This window comes from Cicer arietinum, chromosome 7 (assembly GCF_000331145.2).
Source record: "Cicer arietinum cultivar CDC Frontier isolate Library 1 chromosome 7, Cicar.CDCFrontier_v2.0, whole genome shotgun sequence".
In the NCBI taxonomy this organism is placed as follows: domain Eukaryota; kingdom Viridiplantae; phylum Streptophyta; class Magnoliopsida; order Fabales; family Fabaceae; genus Cicer; species Cicer arietinum.
In genome coordinates this window covers 14,986,092-15,004,722 of record NC_021166.2, presented here as the reverse complement: position 1 = coordinate 15,004,722, position 18,631 = coordinate 14,986,092, and the positions used below count along the sequence as shown (strand labels likewise).

General features: G+C 24.2%; 2 protein-coding genes across 2 annotated transcripts in view; one reads left to right on the top strand and one right to left on the bottom strand.

The window, feature by feature from the left end:
- Positions 1-354: 354 nt before the first annotated feature.
- LOC101499825 (probable polyol transporter 6) lies at positions 355-2,702 on the bottom strand. Its single transcript, XM_004509239.4, has 2 exons — positions 2,155-2,702; positions 355-1,886 (listed from the first exon to the last, which is right to left on the bottom strand). Exons 1-2 carry the CDS (start codon positions 2,252-2,254, stop codon positions 487-489), a joined length of 1,500 nt encoding a protein of 499 aa, XP_004509296.1. The 5' UTR covers positions 2,255-2,702; the 3' UTR covers positions 355-486.
- A 15,437-nt stretch (positions 2,703-18,139) lies between these two features.
- The window catches only part of LOC101510748 (zinc finger protein GAI-ASSOCIATED FACTOR 1), a 3,501-nt gene continuing 3,009 nt past the window's right edge, over positions 18,140-18,631 (top strand). Inside the window, exon 1 of the mRNA XM_073363436.1 lies at positions 18,140-18,631. This exon is cut by the window's right edge and continues 1 nt beyond it. Within this exon, the coding sequence (XP_073219537.1) occupies positions 18,514-18,631 (118 nt within the window). The 5' untranslated portion in view covers positions 18,140-18,513.

Here is an 18,631-nt window from a genome sequence, read left to right as displayed (position 1 = left end):
TTCTATTGTTATAAGTTGGTAGTATTTCATAAGTTGGTTAAACATTAACTATGGATCTACAAAGTTACTTCGAGTTTGATGTCTCATTTATCTAGTGTCAATATTTAATTGTGTCAATTTTTTATTCCTTTTATTACAAAAATAACTTCGGTTAATGGTTGAAAAATATAAATTAATTTTTTTAAAAAAGATAAAGTAATAAATAATTAAAAAAAAATAGAATTATTAATGATTCATTTATATTCTAAACGTCATATAATTTAGTATATTGGGGTTTTCGTCACCATATTTCATACACAAATTATCCAACATTTTGATGTGAAGTGTGTTAAATCATGCAACCCAAAAATTAAAATGCAAAACAATTTGCATCAAAAACCAAATAAAGATGTCTCAGTTAACAAATACAATAACAAACCTTTGAATAATTCACATCTACATAGTCTATCGTGGATATTGAAAATTACATGATAAAACTAAAAAATACTAGACATTATGTATTGGATCATTTCCCATTTCAACATTTTTACCAGTTGATTTTTGGGAAAAAACCATCTCCATTTCCTCCAAAGCTTTCCCTTTAGTTTCAGGTAGAAAAAAATAGAAAAAAACCCAAGCCAAGACAGACACAGCAGCAAACATGAAAAAACTTCCACCAATAGTGATAGCTTTATAAATCGAAATAAAAGTCATTGAAACAACAGCATTCATTGTCCTATTCACAGCAACACCAATACTTGCCCCTTGTGCCCTCAACTTCAAAGGAAATATCTCCGAACTATAAACCCAAGTAACAGGCCCAAGCCCAATATTAAAGAAAGCAACATAAGAATAAGTCGCCACAATACTAAGTGTCAAAGCCCATAAAACCTTTTCATTGGAACGTTCCACCATGGTTAAGCTAAAGCCCAATACAGTAAGCCCACAAATCATTCCAGCAGTGCTTATTTGCAATAACCGTCTTCTACCAACTTTGTCAAGCAAAAACAAAGCAATTAAAAGAAAAACAATTTTTGTTAACCCAACACCAACCGTTGCAAGCAAAAGCTTTTCTTTACTTGTAACACCAGCTTTTTTGAAAATTCTTGGACTATATAACATAACAGCTTCAATTCCAGTTGCATGTTCAAAAAAATGAATACCAATTGCAGCAATTAACATCCATCTAACACTAGGTGTAGGCCTCAAAATTAAATCTTTCCAAACACCTTCACCATGATGTGCCCTTTGTGGTAATTTCACATTTTCATCGTTACAATTTTGGTCTAATCCCGCGGCAATTTTAATATCATTGAAACGAAGTTCAGCCTCTTCTGAAGAGTTAGTAACTTTTAATAAAACTTTTCTAGCTTTCCCAAATTGCCCTTGCATAACTAACCACCTAGGTGACTCAGGCATTGCTAAAATAGCAAAAGCTAATAAAAGTGAAGGTAATGTTACAATACCAAACATTAATCTCCAACCAAGTTTCAAACTCAAATATTTCCCCAAAAAATAATTTGAAATGTAACCTAATAAAATTCCAATTCCAATGCATAGTTCAGGTAAAGAGGTTAAAAAACCTCTAGAAGAAGCAGAGGAAATTTCAGCTGAATAAACTGGTGCTATCATAAGTGCAAAACCAACACCTACACCACAAACACATCTTCCAACCATTAAAATTGCATAGTTTGGACCATATCCCATTAGAATTGAACCAATCATGAAGAGTATGGAGGCTAAGAAGATCGTGTAACGACGGCCGATGTAATCGGAGGTTCTTCCGGCGGCTAATGATCCTACTAATGCACATAGGTTTAATATTCCTGCTAGTATCTCTTGTTGTGTGTCGCTTATTCCTATGTCTTCTTTTATGAATAACATTGCTCCACTCATAACACCAGTATCTGTAAGAGATTTATGTTTTTCTAATTATAATTTTGTAAAAGATAAATTATTCTAAATAACCACAAATAATTAGAGACAAAGTTACATAGATATTTCATGTTTTTCATTTTTGTGGAATACATATTTTGACTTGTACAATAGTTGCATAGGTTACAAAAGAGTGAAAATTAGAAATAACATATAGAAATTAATTTAATCTATTTTCCTTTTGTCTAGAATTTAATTTTAATTTAAAGTTGGAGAGATTAGAGAATGCAATAATATTACCGTAACCAGATACGATGGATATCATTGAAGCTACAATGGCACAACCAAAGGCATATTTGTTGAGGGTAGTTTTTTGGTTTTCTTTGTCACCTTGATCCATTATAATCTTTAAATAGTTAAAGGCTTTTCACTCTTTTTCTCTCTAGCAAACAAATTTCTAATCCTTCAATGTGATCTCTTCTATTTGTTTCTTAGTATCAAACTTGGTTGGGTATAGGAGTATTTATAGGGTCTAATTGTATGAATATATATAGGTAGAGTGACACATAATATTGACGGGAGTCAAAACAGAATAACATATTTTTATTTTTGAAAAAAATCTAACGAGAAGAAGATAAAGTTAGGTCTAAAATTTGTTAAAAGTAAGGGGTAGGCTAATGAAACAAATCCAATGAGAAGGTTTAGGGAAGTTCGTTCAAGATTTATATAGATTACCTATCTTCTTATGATTATATTTTTTTTTAGGATCTTTTATGATTATTTTGTAATTTGTATAAAAACGTTAGTTAGAAATTCCGAAGATTTATAGCATTTATAATAGGGATAATAACACGAGCACAAAATTTCTTAATTTGTAATCTCTATCTCAACTGATTTTTCACTAACTAAGAGACATATATCATTACTTATCTTAAAAGATAAAAAATTAAAAACATTAAATGTATTTATTAATATTAATATTAAAATATTAAATAAAAAAATCTTTTAAACAATAAATATTTATCAAAAGTTGTGACTATTTTCTTATACATAAAACTAAAAAACTTTTTAAAAAAATTATTATAATAAGGACTAGAGAGCTAATTAAGGGAACTAATTAAGTTTTATTGTTATTATCATGATAAAACAAAATTATTCCAATGGTTAATGTTGTTGTCATCCCTCCTCCGGGATGTTTCTCTTGGTAGGTGTTCGGTTTGATTGTAGACTTGCAGGGTTGTTATTATGTGACATTTGGTCCTCACCTCCTCTAAAAATAGGGAAATAAGTTGGACACGAAAAAACAAAAAATGGATTGATGAAGACAAAGATAAAATAAAATAAATTTTAGCAATTGTAAAATATTATTATTTGTTTCTCTCTCAAAATAAAAAACCCATCGTAATTTAACCGAAAAAAAAAAGCCATTCTTAAATATGATAATAAAGTAATGAATCTAGAAATAACTATAATTGAAGAGTCGATATACATTTGAAAGGCTCATTTAATAATGTTAAGGAACACTTTGTGAAAGAAAAAAATAATAGAAACGTTGTTTTTTCATTACTTAGGAAAATAAAATTGAAAGAGTAATGTTATTTTATTGGGGCAGAAGAATAATGTTGCTAGTATACTACTATTATACAAGAAAAATGCTGTTATTTTGAGCTATTCAATGTTCACAATCTTATTTTATAATGTTATTTTGTTAAGTGTTCCAGTAACAGAAAGGTAAATTAAACCCTAAGGAAATACACATAAAAAATATTTAATAAAAATCTTACTATATTAAAATGATAAGTAAATAATTATTAAAAGTAAGTGGGAAGGATAACGCGGATGAAGAAATTATAATTAATTTATTTTGACTTTTTTTTCTTTTTGATTTCCTACTTCGTATATGATATTAATTAAAAATATTTTAGATATAATTTATTTTATATTGGTCTCAATAAATTTTTTCAAAATCCGTCACTAATTCACAGTTTATTTTTGGTTAGACTTATTTAACCTCATTGGTTATTAACATATTGTATGTGCATTACTTTAAAAAATTGCACTTGAAAATTTTGGTTACTTTGTTAGTTAATTGTTATAAAAGAACTATATAAATATATTTCGTTCTTATTTATTATCTTTTTACTTAATTAAAGATACTGTAACACACTTTTAAGATTTAATTTAAATTTAATTGTAAATAATTATTTGTTACTTGAGTACTTTTAATTTAAATTCATCTTTCTTATAAATTTTTCACTCTATTTCTTTTATTTTTAATTAGTTTTAATAATTTTCAAATAAATATTTGATAAAAAAAAATAATGATTTCTTCTTCTAAAAAAATAATAATGATTTCTTCCAAATGAATTACTACATTGTGATTGCATTAATGAAGTTTTTTAATATTTTTTATAATTGTGGTATTACGAAAAAGTTCGAATTCGTGATCTAATATATTAAATAATAGCATTTTTTTTTTTATCATCTAAACTTTACTTATCAGATATCATTGATTACATATATGAATTATATTTAGTATAGTCTTAATATCTTTGGAGGTTATATACGAATTTAAAAAATTAAACTCTTAAAAACAATGTAATTTTAAAAATGATAAGTTATTTCAAAATATTATGTTTTTATCAAATAAAATACAAAAATTTAAAATATTTTATTTAAATTCATTAAAATAAGTCAATTGTAAAAAAACACCATAAAATTAACAGTAACTTTCTTGTTATTTAAAAAGAATCATAATTCTAACACTTTTTAAAATAAATTCATCAACCAAATTTTTATGTTGTATTGCCTCTAAAAGATCATTCTTAATTGTTATCAATGCTAATCATTAAATCTTTCTTGTAACATACTAGACTACAAGACTTCAACAATTTCAATTTTAAAAAACTTATTTTCACATAAACAATAGTCACATAATAGTCAACAAAATTCTATATACAATAATTGTATAAGAAAAACAATATAAGTCTTTCTAAAAAATATTTGTCAATAGTAACAGAGCTTTAAGAAACATCAATATATCTTATTATCAAAGACATTTGTATATTTTATTATCGAATACATTTGCTCTTGGTGACTAACATCAGGAGTACAATCAAATATCGATGAGAAATACTTTATTTGTTTGATTTTTCTAATGATTTCATTTTCAATTGTAAAATCAAGTAAAAGTATTAACTCATTTTGTATCTTATACACAAGATAATGAAAGTGAATATTATTATATGTAATACATGTAACATGATTTGGGTGGAGCTAACATTTTAATTAAACCTAATAAATTTCTATTGCTATTTCGTACAATATCTTATTAGAACCACGAAAAGCCAAACTATGTTTAGAAATAAATTTCACTATTGAAATAATTATTTTAAAAATATTTTTCTAATGTTTCTTTTTTTTCACAATTAGTCTTTGAGTTGTTTTATCAATAGTTTGACCATTTTTCAGTTTTTGACATAACTCGTCATATTTTTAACATGATACATGCTTATCTCATGCTCTCTAAGTCTTTTACCAATATGTGACCAATCACCACAACCCTCATTTGTTAATTGACCTTAACCGATATTTTTTTTTAAACTTTACAACATAAATAAAATACTCTATCAAACTCTTTCGAATAAAAGTCAATTTCTATCGCACTTATCTCTATTTTCTCTATTTGATAAAACTCTGGTATATCAATTAGTCGTAAAGTGTCTATTCGAATTATCCTTAGCACCCTTTGCTATGGAAAAATATCTTTTAAAACATTTGGTAACTAAAAAATCAATCATTTTAGAATCAATAGCATCCCAATTTATTGGATCAAATAGCACCGTAAATTACAAAATTAGTAATGAATTCCTAAAATCTAAAACCCTAATATGAGATAAAATCCTAATAGACAATGAGTTTTTAGAATTAGTAAATCAACAATTTCAAACAAATTGAATTCCTAAATCATTAAATCACAGAACCTCAACATCATGAATACCTTAACATCAATATTTTAATATCTTAATATTTGGCATTTTGTGGTGGCGCCTGGTAGTTACAACAGCTATCACATGCTATGAGAGAAGATAGCAGTTGAGAAAAATTAGGTTTAATCTTGGAGAAAATAATCTTTATTTAAAAAATGAATATTTATTTTGAATATAAAGTATAAATATAAAATTTTAGAAAATTAACTTACAAAATTAAAGATATAAATATCATTTTTTTAAAGTTCACATATATTATACAAAAATTTGGAAACTTTGCTATTTAAGGGCTTGCAACTCTCCCTATTTAGAGGTTTTTTTGTACAAATGTTTCGATCCCACATGGTCATAGCCGACCACATCTATATCTATAGATATACAATAAAGTTAATACATATTTTTTAAATAGTTTATTTTACTTTTTGTTATACCGTTTTCGATTTCAATTATTTTTATCCATTGATTACAACGATTATTTGTGTGCACATTTGGACACCTAATAGCAATGGTTAGTGCAATAGAATTAGAATGCTGATATATAACAAAATCTCTTAATGTAATTTCTTACAACAGAGCGTTAATATTGATTCCTTTTCTTCCAAGGACATTTCCCTTAAAATCACCGAGTTTTGGTTGTTTTGAATTCGGTATGTAATGTAACCATCGTTGTCATCAAATGCGTTTGGGAAGAATATATTTACTAGTTGAAGTTAATGATGAATCGTGACTAAATTAAAGCATATATAAATAGGTATAGCGATGACTCATGCTGAAGTAATAAAGTATGGCATTATCGCCACTAAATGTGGCTCCAAACAAATCAACATACACAACATCAGCATTCACACCTTGAAAACGGTAAGGTATATAATTTCTTTTATTTTAGATTTTAATATATTTCAGTGACTAATAAATAAATTTAACGCAAACATCTAATTATCTTTTATTATTTTCCGCATGATAAACTGTTCTAATATATTGCACTGGTCGATGGTTATGTACAAAAGTTCGTTACACAGAAATCTCAATTGACTTCAAATATTTCTAAAAAGTAAAAACATAAATTAAATGCTAATCTAAAGAAAACAAATTTTTGATCTCTAGAGAAATTTGGTGTTTAGACTAATTGTTATTAAAATAGACCGTCAATGCAATTTGATCGATATCTTTGTATTAACAATCTAAATATACAAAATATTAAACAAATATAAAAAAATATATAAATTTGAGGCGTTTAGGATAACCTATCTTTAAGGATTTATTTACCTGATGAACACAAATTTTCTTGAGTATAACATGTCATTTTCCAAAATCGTAGGATACAGAACAACAAGATATTATCTTTAAAATTAAGAAGCTATCACCAAAAAATAAATAAAAATGAAAGAAGTAAAAGTATTTCACGTAAATTGAAAATAAGTGACCTTCTCAAATAAATTAAGGATAGATCAGTTAGAAAAAAATTGACTAGTGAGAGTATTGGATTTTACCAAGTCAAATCTCACTATAACTAATATTAATTTTCTTTAAAATATTATTTTCAATATTTCTCACTTAAAAACGAGACACAATTTAATTAAATTTTTGAAATATAATAAAAATATATAAAACTAATTAGTTGTTTGTTTGGCTGATTAGTTGATTGATCAACTTAAGATGATAGGTTGACCACTTCTTTTTCTAACAACGATCCTTATTTTAATTAGACGATTTTGCTGAGAAATGAATTCTCTTTCTCGGTCGGGTTCCTAAACTAAATGTTTTAACTATTATTTGAGGTTGAAAAAATCATAAAGATAAGTAAATATTGGATTGATTGTGTGTGAAAATAAAGTTTTAAAATGAATAATTATAGACTTAGACTAACTAAACAATTTACACTTGATCGTTTTTAAAAGTTAATCGAAATTTTAACGAAGATCAACGATATTTTTTAAAAATATAAATTTATGATGTTTCTAATGTTTACGAATGAGATAATAATTTAATTGATATAAATTTGATAAAATAAAAAAAATAAATAAATATATTCTTCAAAATTCAATTAAGCGATACCAATCTTGTTTTCAAACACTAATCCATTGTAACTTAAATTTGCCTTACTTTTGATGCTTCTTTATTGTATTCGGGTGAACATTATTACGAGAATAAATTAAGATAGTGCACTAATAGTATAAAACAACTCTATATTGTCATTTAATCATAATTCATCACGACATCAGATAATTAAATAGTATCGTTGATTTAAAAATTATCTAATACAATGTGACAGAATGAATTATTATAATTGAATGATAATTTGAAGTTATTTTACCATATTAGTGCACTTCTTTAACACTATTTTTATGTTGAATAAATTTTTTTCTATGAAATGAGTATTTTGTTTCATCTTAAAGTTGCCATAAAAACGACAGGACAAAATGCTTTTTTAAATTAAATTTACTTTCATAATAAATTTTTCATAATAAATTTATCAGTAATGTTATTAAAACATAAACTTTGACACAAATATAATATCGTATAAAATACAATGGAGTTATATTTTTATTTATTTATTAAATGTCAGTATTGTATTTGTATTAATATTTGTGTTTCAATGACATTACTATAGAATTATACTTCATTCGTCCAATAATAATAGAATTATTTGGTTATTTAACATAAATTATATATATTAGATATAAATAAATTATTAATATTATAAATGTATAATAGAAGCTATTATATTAAAAATAATACAGATAATATTAATTAAATGATATAGTTAAAAAAAAACATATTAAAAATTAAAAGAGTAATTTGTTTTGGAATTAAAAATTATGAGATTTAAAGTGGCATGTGTATTGTGAGCGAACTATTTAAAAGAACCTTGGATGAGCAATTGCAATAATATTTGTGGGCTACTTGCTCTGCACGAAGACTCACCGAAAGAGACCTTATCTGTTTGTAGAACCATTAATATTGGAATGTATCCCACTATAGCCACCATTTATTTTACCATCTTTTCTGTAACAATCAATTATCCTTCAATGACCTTCCACACTCTTTAGTATCGAGTAACTAATGCCGTTCCATAGTAAAAATATTGTCCCTTCTTAACAACATTCTCAACTATTAATCTGCTTTTCATTAAATTTACTTATATTTGATTAAGATGAGGCAATCTAAACAATAATTTTAATTTCTTTAAAAAAAATCAAAATTTATTTGAGATTTAAACAGTAAATGTATGTTGTGAGTGACTGTAGTAAATCTAAATTACTCAAATGTGCGACTTATTGTTGTGGTTAAAGTCTACTTAATAGATCACTTTGATTTTATTCTAAATTACTCAAAAGTCTGTTGTATTCATATATGTTTTAGTGTGTATATATATTAAAATTTAATTTAATAATACTATTTTGTGAAAAATATTTTCTTATATCTTTGTTATCAATCATTATAATTTTAAAAGTATAATTATTCTAGTTAATGTAAATTTTTGTATTTTGTAAACCATGGAGGAATTTAGCCAATTTTTGTTAAGAGAGCCAAATAATTAAGTAATTAATTAGATTAAAATTAGACATAATTTTGTCAAAAAAAAAGATATAGTTGTAGTCATTTAAAAATAATTATAATAAATAAATAAATAAACGATAATTATTATAATGTACGACTCATAATAAAATACATTGGCATATAACTAATAAAGTTTTATTTTATTTTAGACTAAATAGTATTCGCGGTCCCTTAATTTAATATTTTAGTCATTTATCTTTTTTTCTTCTTCTTGATTTAGTCATTTATTTTAATTTTAATAATTTGATTTTTGATGTTTTAAAATGTCAATAATGCTATTTTTTAATTTATTTTATACAAAAATTCATCAAAATTTTCAAACAATACCCATAAAATTAATTATCATCTTCAATATAATACAAATGTCATCAAACCCATAACTCAAATATTCAAATAAACTCATATTTTCATCTCCAACAACATGAAATTCATCTAATAAAGAATGAAAATATGAATTTATTTAAATATTTCAGTTATCAATTTGATAAAATCTGCGTTATATTGAAAATGATAATTAATTTTATGGGTTTTATTTGAAAACTTTGATGAATTTTTGTAAAAAAATAAGATATTGTTGACATTTTAAAATATAAAAGATCAAATTAGAAGAAAAATAAAAATAAAAGACTAAAACGTTAATTGAAATTAAGTTAAGGGACCGCATATGCTATTTAACCTTTATTTAAAAAAAATTGATTAACAAATAAATAAAAAAATAGCAAATTTTAAGTGTAAAAAGCAAAATGTGTGATTTAAATCTTAAACCTTATGCTGATTATAACATACACTACCACAAAAAATATGAATTTATTTAAATAGTTAAGTCATCAATTTGATGAAATTTGCATTATATTAAAAATGATAGTTAATTTTATGGATTTTATTTGAAAAATTTGATGAATTTTTGTAAAAAAATATGATATTATTGATATTTTAAAATATAAAAGATCAAATCAGAAGAAACAAAAAAAATAAAAGATTAAAATGTTAACTGGAATTAAGTTAAGAGACTACATATGCTATTTAACTTTTATTCAAAAAAAATTGTTTAATAAATAAATAAAACGTAGCAAATTTTAAGTGTAAAAAGCAAAATGTGAGATTTAAATCTTAAACCTTATGCTCGTTATAACATACACTACCACAACACCACTATTGTTTTCCATTCATTTAATAGAAGTAATAATATATTACCAAAAATTATGTCAAAAAATATATATATTACCAAAATAATTTGGAGGCCTATTTTAATTGTTTAAAAATTTGAGACTTAAAGCCCTAACCTCGTTTGTTTTGGTTTGGGCCGACTCTGGTAAAATAAAAAAAGTAAAGAAAAAGAAATTAGAATAAAATAATTTGGCACTTTTACAATACTTTTGATTTCAATTTTTAAAATTAGTTTTTTTAACAAATATTTATGAAATTCTGATTAGATTTCTTAATAAGTATTTATGCGATTTCTAAATAGATTAGTGTAATATTTGTAAAATTATTTTAAATATTTGCAAAGACTACAACTTTTACGAGTCTCTCAAAATTATTTCTAAAATACTTATAAAAAGTTATAGACAATTTAACAAATATCTAATAAAATGTAACACATAAATAATTTAATAAGTGGAGTAAATTTGTGTTTGTGATACCACTTATAAATTTATTACTTATTTAACTGATTTTTATTAAAAATTGAATAAGTTATCAATAATTTTTCAAAAAAAACTTCAAACTCACCGTATTTTCGAAGCTAAGTCTATGCTCTTTAAATTAAACTAATGGAAAAGAATTTACAACTTTAATGAAAACGGTCTCAGTTTATTTAATTTTAGTATAGTTTAATACATATACTTATATAATAAATATATATACTATAAGTCTTAATTAATTAAGTTGTTTACAAAAACAAAATACTATTCATTAATGATTCGACATTATTCTAATTTACTTTCTTCTTGGAATTTTTTTTTTATTTTTGCTTAATGTGTGCTGCATACTCGAATATACAGTGAATTCGGCAATGTGGGTGTAAGCTCAATAAACAATTGATTTTGTAGAATATACAGTGAATTTAATTTATAACCACTGTTAATATAATATTTTTATATTATTAATCACTCATAACAATTAATAATTTTTTTTTACACACATAATTATTATTTTATTATATTTGATTTTTATTTTAATTACTTTGAAATTCACATTTATATAATATGAACTATTATGATTTTAAATGAATTTAATTTATATATACTAATTGATAGTGTAAAATTATTTTTTTACAGTATAATTCAATCACAACAATTATATTAGTAGAAATATTTAATTTTTATTAAAATTACTTCTAAAATTATCTCATAAGTAATTACCTAAAAAATCATTTTAAAAATAATTGTGATATATTGATATTATAAAATATATTATACATACTAATTAAACTTTTATATAATAAACTCTTTACACATATAAAAATCAATATCTATAGAGTATAGAGTGTTGAGATTAATCATATTCGCACAAGAAGCCCAAGAACTTTGGCTAAGTTTTGTTGGATTAATAGTTGTTGAAAAGATAGATAGAAACAATGAACCGGTATCATTTTTATTTAAAAATTAAAAATAGAAACATTACAAGCTAACACGATGGGGAATATTATCAATTACATTACATTCTGCAAAAGAAGAGGGACACACTTAGACGGCAAGTCAAGGAGATACTCACTACGCACGAAGGTTGACTATGAAAAATTAAATTTTGATTTATTATTTTTAAATAAATAAAATATTTCAAAATTTAATAGTTTTTGTTGAAATTAATTTCACTAAATAAGTTATTAATTTTTCAACCATAAAATATTTCCATAAAAAAAATAGAATATTACATCAATTAACAATTAATATCAAACAGATATCGGTACTACAATAATGATATCTAATTTTGTCGACAATGAAAAAATTGTTTAATTTTCTTGACCTTGTACTGAAATTGTTTAATGAAAATTGTTTAATAGTAATACTGGTGGGTCTAATCTATTCCCTGTTCTTGATCAAATAGACCTTAGCAATCACCAAATGATATTGTTTATCTTTTTTCCTTTGTCAAACCTAGCTCGCATTTTCTTTTGTTTTTAGCTCTTCTTGTCCGTAGAAAGGTGGTTATGGTTATTTTTTTCCTTAAAGTCATTCCTTTAGTTTATTTTGTTTTATTTTTAATTAAATAAGTTTTTTTTATATTTATTTAGTTGTTTTTGTTTTAATGTAGTGTTCGTTTAATTTATATTGATAGATTAACTTCAATCAAGTGCAACTTTAGATATAATCAATAACTTTGTCTTCATCAACAATATATATCTAGAGAATGTATATTCTGAACACTTCAATTTTGTTATATTTGTAAGTTTTATTATAATTGTAAATATTTTGTTGTTTTATACTATTAACATGAATGCTGAGTTTGTTCGCATATTTATCCTTTTTAATTTTAGCGAATTTGAACTGTATTGTTCTCGATCAATGTAATTTTTATCAATTTGAATGAATGAATATTTTTTTTATTAAAAAGTTTCACATATTCCTAACTCTACAATTTTAGAATTTATTTTAAATAGACAAGATGAAGACTTTTTAAAATTCTATTTAACTAAAAAACATTAAACAAAAATAGAGGGACCAAAATTACAATTAAGCTAATTTTTTTACTAACTCAAGAATGTTAAGGAATCTTGAAGAAGAAAAAAAATTCAGATAAACTTGATATTCTCGAAAGGATGGAGAAATGGAATAACCTATAACAACAATAATCTAGAGGTACAACGAGACTTCTTAGCACAACTCTACGGCTAATGTTTGAAAATAATAATAATTGGATATAATTATGTTATATTGATCTCTAAACATTTAAACATATACTATATCAATCTTTGATTATAAGCATTTCTTTTTATTTAAAATAAGAAATTTTAGAATAATTAATTTTATGTGTTAATGTTTATACATCATCTCACTTCTCAAATTCTTAAACATTCTTATTGTGAAATTATAGAAGCTACTTTTAAATCATAACTACGATATATATTGTTTTAATGAAAATTAATTTTCTCACCTTTATATATTTTCAAATTTTTTAAAATTTTATCCGAATTAATATAGTTCGAAAATGTATTTACATCTAAATCAATCAATCCAAATATATATGTATTTGATAATATTTAAAGTGAAAGAATAAATACTATTTTTTAAATAATACTCGTGATTAAAGAAACATTCACAGGTGAGATTCATGGGCTTTATACCATGAGCTAATAGACCCCAAGGTACAATTGCTGGCCTTAAAATGTTTAAGTCAATGCTGTTAATATTTATTTTAAGTTTTGAAAAACGGATTGTCAAAAATATTAATAAATGCATGTTTTAAGTGTGAGATATTGAACTAAGTAATAAGATAAGTGAATGTTTAAGTGTGAAATCTTGAACAAGTAATAAGAGTAAAAGTAAATATAAAAAACACAATTTCAAGGACTAATGGTTTGTTTGATGTTCAAAGTTATCATTTTCATGGTCATGATTATGCTCAAAACTTATATGAGTTATAGATTAGTGCAAAAACAACTACTTGAATGTGTTTAAAATGGATACTGAATGATTTACAAAAGAATTTTGACTAGAAATTAAATGACTAAAATTTAAATATGTTAGAAAGTCAATTTTCAAAAAACTAAATGAAATTTAAAGAGAGTGCCATGAATTTAAAGTACAAACAATATAAATTGTATGAATCTTGAAGTACAACAAACTAAATTGTATGAATGTAAACAACATAAAAATAAATTGTTGAAAAAGTAAATGACATCGAATCAAAATAATTGAAAATAAAGTGTTCTATTTAAGATTCAAGAGAAATTAGATAATCACATAGATTATCGATGTGAATTTTTTGAAACAATAAACAAATTTTATTATAGAGTAACTGACAACTATTTATAGACAGTGAGTCCTAAAGGCTAGTAGATGCATGTTTTTCACATAACCCATCTAAAAAACAAAAAAGAAAATTGTTATTTCAATGCGTAGAGTTTGGTGTAAGAACTTAGAAATATATCGACTTGTGTTTCAGTCATTTAAGCTTGTGTTGATAACATAACCCATCTACCTGTTGTCACTTTAGGTTTGTCAACTTATTTTCATTTTACTGATTTTGAATAAGTCCAAATTTGTTACACACCAAATACTATAATTTTCTTTTACAAAACAATACATTATTATTAGTATAAAAAAATACATATTTAGGGAATAATATAAATTTAAATTTATGACTAATAATTTTAATGAATTAGTTTACTGGTAAAAAAATAGACTTTTGATTTGTTGAATGCGTGTTTAAGCTCCACTAATACCATTAGAGAGAATTATATATAAATTCATTTGTAAGTTTTTACTAAGTACTAAAGTCTTCCACTATTCCCTATCTTAAAATAGATCACCGTCCTCTAATATTAAATTCTCAATATATAAAAAAATATAAATTAAAATTTAATTTTAATAATTTATATTTTTTAATTCGTTTTGACCGTTTATCATTTTTTATTTATTTTCTTCTATTATTTTTTACATACTATTGGTTTTAACCCTTAAAGGAAAGACAAATTTGTATAATTTTGTCAAAGATAAATGACTAAAGTGATTATTAAGTAACAAATAAATAACTAAAATAAATTAAAATTTTTTACTAAAACAAATATTAAGTAAAAAATAAATGACCAAAATAATATTTAAGACGAAAATCATATCAATATATCATAACTTTAAAAACAATACTAGACACATCCTTAATCATAAACACTGTATATTTTTCACATATATTTGAAAAATTAATAGTTAATTTTATGTGTAGATGTTCTTAAACCATTTTTTAGAGATAGACACATAAATTTTGAGTAATTGAACACCATATATATTTTTCAACTATTATTGCATATAATATTACAGTCTCTAAATTTATCAATATTACAAACAAATTTTTAAATATCTCTTTTGTTTTGTAATTTTTTAGACAAATAATTAATAAAAATTAATTCTTAAATGTCTATTTTGTTTAGTAGAGCATATTTAGTTAATAAAATTAATAAATAATCAAAATTATATTTAAGACAAAAATCTATGATCAATATACCATAACTTTTAAAACAACACTACACACATCCTTAATAGTCAGCACTGTATTATTTTTCACATATATTAATAGTTTAATTCATATATATAATGTTTATTAACCAACAATCTAAACAATATTTTTTATCTTTCACATTGTTTATTAATCGAAATTAAGAATATTTTATAAACTATTCCATTCCTCTAATCACCGAGACGATTTTGTATGAAATGATAATATCGTGAAGATATGATAAATCACCGAGTCGTAATATTTATTTTAAAAAACTTACTACTGATTTAATTATTTACTTTTTTAATCTTAGAATATATAAATTATTTATTAAATTTTTATTGGCCATCACTGTGCATATTAATTAGTTTTCTCATAAAAGAATTGGAATGTGATACGGAAGATCATGCGCGTCGAAGTTTCCTGACCTCCTCGTGTCTTCGCCATATATAACTGTTTGCTTTCTTTCTAAAATGGCATATAATAAATCAAAAAGCAAATAAAAACTAATCTAGTTATAATATTTTGTCAAAAAGAAAATAAGAAAACTAATTATGATATGCCTGTATTGTCAAAAAAATGTAGGCTTCTTGAATTGTTGACGGAAAAAGCTGCTTCGAAGCACATGATGGCTGAAGCCTTGCAAAGGAAATAAAAATGTAAATAATAATAATAATAAGCTGTACCAAGAAAATAATAACTTTCGAAAAATTAGAAAGCTTTTCAGTGTTTTGCACCAGTAAGGGTTTGCCACGTTTCCTTTTTTTCTTTGACTTTGTGCTCTATGAGAAATTTGTTTTCTTACATAAGGATTTCTCAGTATCCCAAAATCCGAAGTTACTTACTAAATAAATATTTTTTTTTAAAATGACGTACGGTATTTAAAACAAAACTAATTAAAACCGTGTCTTTTATTCAAACAAAAAATTTGTAGTATCTTAATTTAATATCTTACTCAGTAGCGTTGTCGGAAGCATTTGGCTCGTCCAAAATATTCAACGTCGTGTGAATGTGAATGCATTCAGATTCACCGCCAAAGTTACACATAGTAAATAATTAATTCTAAAGAAAATAATTTTGGTGCATCTTTTAAAGGTATTTTTTGCAGTTCTTAACTATGCATAAATCTCCATAGTTTTCTCAAATGCATGCTTTTTAAAATATTTTTTTTCTTCTCAAAGCTTGTTTTCAATAAAAGATGTTGTCAGCGTAACAGTTTTATATTGATATTTAATGAAAATTTTACATTTCATAAAGTCATAAAAATATTTTAAAATCAATTGTATAATAAAATATATATGGTCATCTCTTATTAGATGGTTATTCATTAAATTATTATTATTATTATTATTATTATTTTATCTGATTTGTTAAATTATTATTTAATATCCAAATATTTTTATATTAAAAATAACTACACAAATGCACTAAAAATTTAAATTATGAAAAATTAGTAAAATAAATAAAAAGTAAATTAATAATCGATAATATAAAAATTTAGTCTTGAATTAGGATTTACTTTTTTTCTCTTTCGTAATTCTATTTGGCATAGGGAAATCAACTTAACCATTATCAGTTGTTGATTTAGATCTGACGGCTAAAGGTAAATAACTACACGATGCACTTACTGCACTGAATTAGTTCCGCGTGAAATGGTGGTGTGTGTCTGTCTCTGTCGGTTTCTACAGAATACGGATTCAAAGTTCAAACAAATACAGACTCACCGCACAAAACGACAAACGTAGGTGTAATTAAACACTCGTCCTTCACTGTACCATTTGCCTCGACAAGTGGAGGATACGAACTTGGACACGATAAACCCCTTTTATTTTTCAACGACTCAGTCCACAAAACAAACCAAAAAAATACTCATAGGTTTAACCTTACTTAACATGTTCATTATTACCATTTGTCTTTTAGTAGCTTACCTTTGAATTAATGCACGATGAAAACTTAGTCACATAAACAAATGAAATTTTTTTATCCCACTTTCAATCAAAAATTAATGGTGAAATTTATGAGTTTATTTATGTTGTTAATTTTATTGTAGGTTGAGTAAGTTATGTATAATTTTTCATAGATAACTTATAACTCACCAACAAATTACCATTTTGTATCCACTAAAGATAATCACCCTATCTCACACTTATAAAAATATTTTGTTTAAAAAATCGTGGTTTTTAGTTGTGAATTAATTAATTTTATTTTCTTCTAATTAAATAATATTATATATATATATTATTTGCAATTTATTATCATTTTATTTGAAAATACATTAATGATTAATAAAATAATTTCATAAAATTACTATTATTTTAATTTAATTGTCAATACTATAAAAAGTTATTCGAATAATATATGACAATAATTCATTAGCTTGATTTTATAATTATAATAAAAATAAAATATATTTAATAATTTAACTAATATAAAAAATTACTACATTTACCGTGTGAATATGAATTAAATTTTTAACAAATTAAGTTAAGCGGTAAAAAGATGACATCACGAGAATTCAATTAAGGTGATTCAAGTTGGTAACCGTGTGAACTCTAAAGAGAGTTTTGTGTAAAGGTATTTTTTGTCAATGGTTTTCGCGTTCCAAAGTTTGAAGTTCTTTTGGTTAAGATCAATTTTTGAATGAGATAGAGAGAGAAAACATTATTGGAGGTGGTAGTTGGTGTGTGTAAATGAGCGTAACAAGGTAACTTAAAAAAAAAAAAAAAAGAAGTAGAAGAATAAAAACTTTGCAGGTTGACCGGTGGATATAGATAAAGCTAAACAAAAAAAGAAGCTATTGAGAAGCTAAATAGAAAACCCTAGAAAAAAAAAAGAAATAAAAATAAAAACTGTGTGTAATGCATCTAAGATATTTCCTCTGTTTGTAAATAGATTATTATTGATTGTTGATAAGTTATAATACTAAGTAGTAACTAGGTAGGTTAGTTTGGTTCCGATGCCTGTTGATTTAGACAATGTTTCAACACCTTCAGGTGAAGCTAGCATCTCCTCCTCTGGTAATCAAACAACTCCAAAACCCACCGCAAAGAAAAAGCGTAACCTCCCAGGAATGC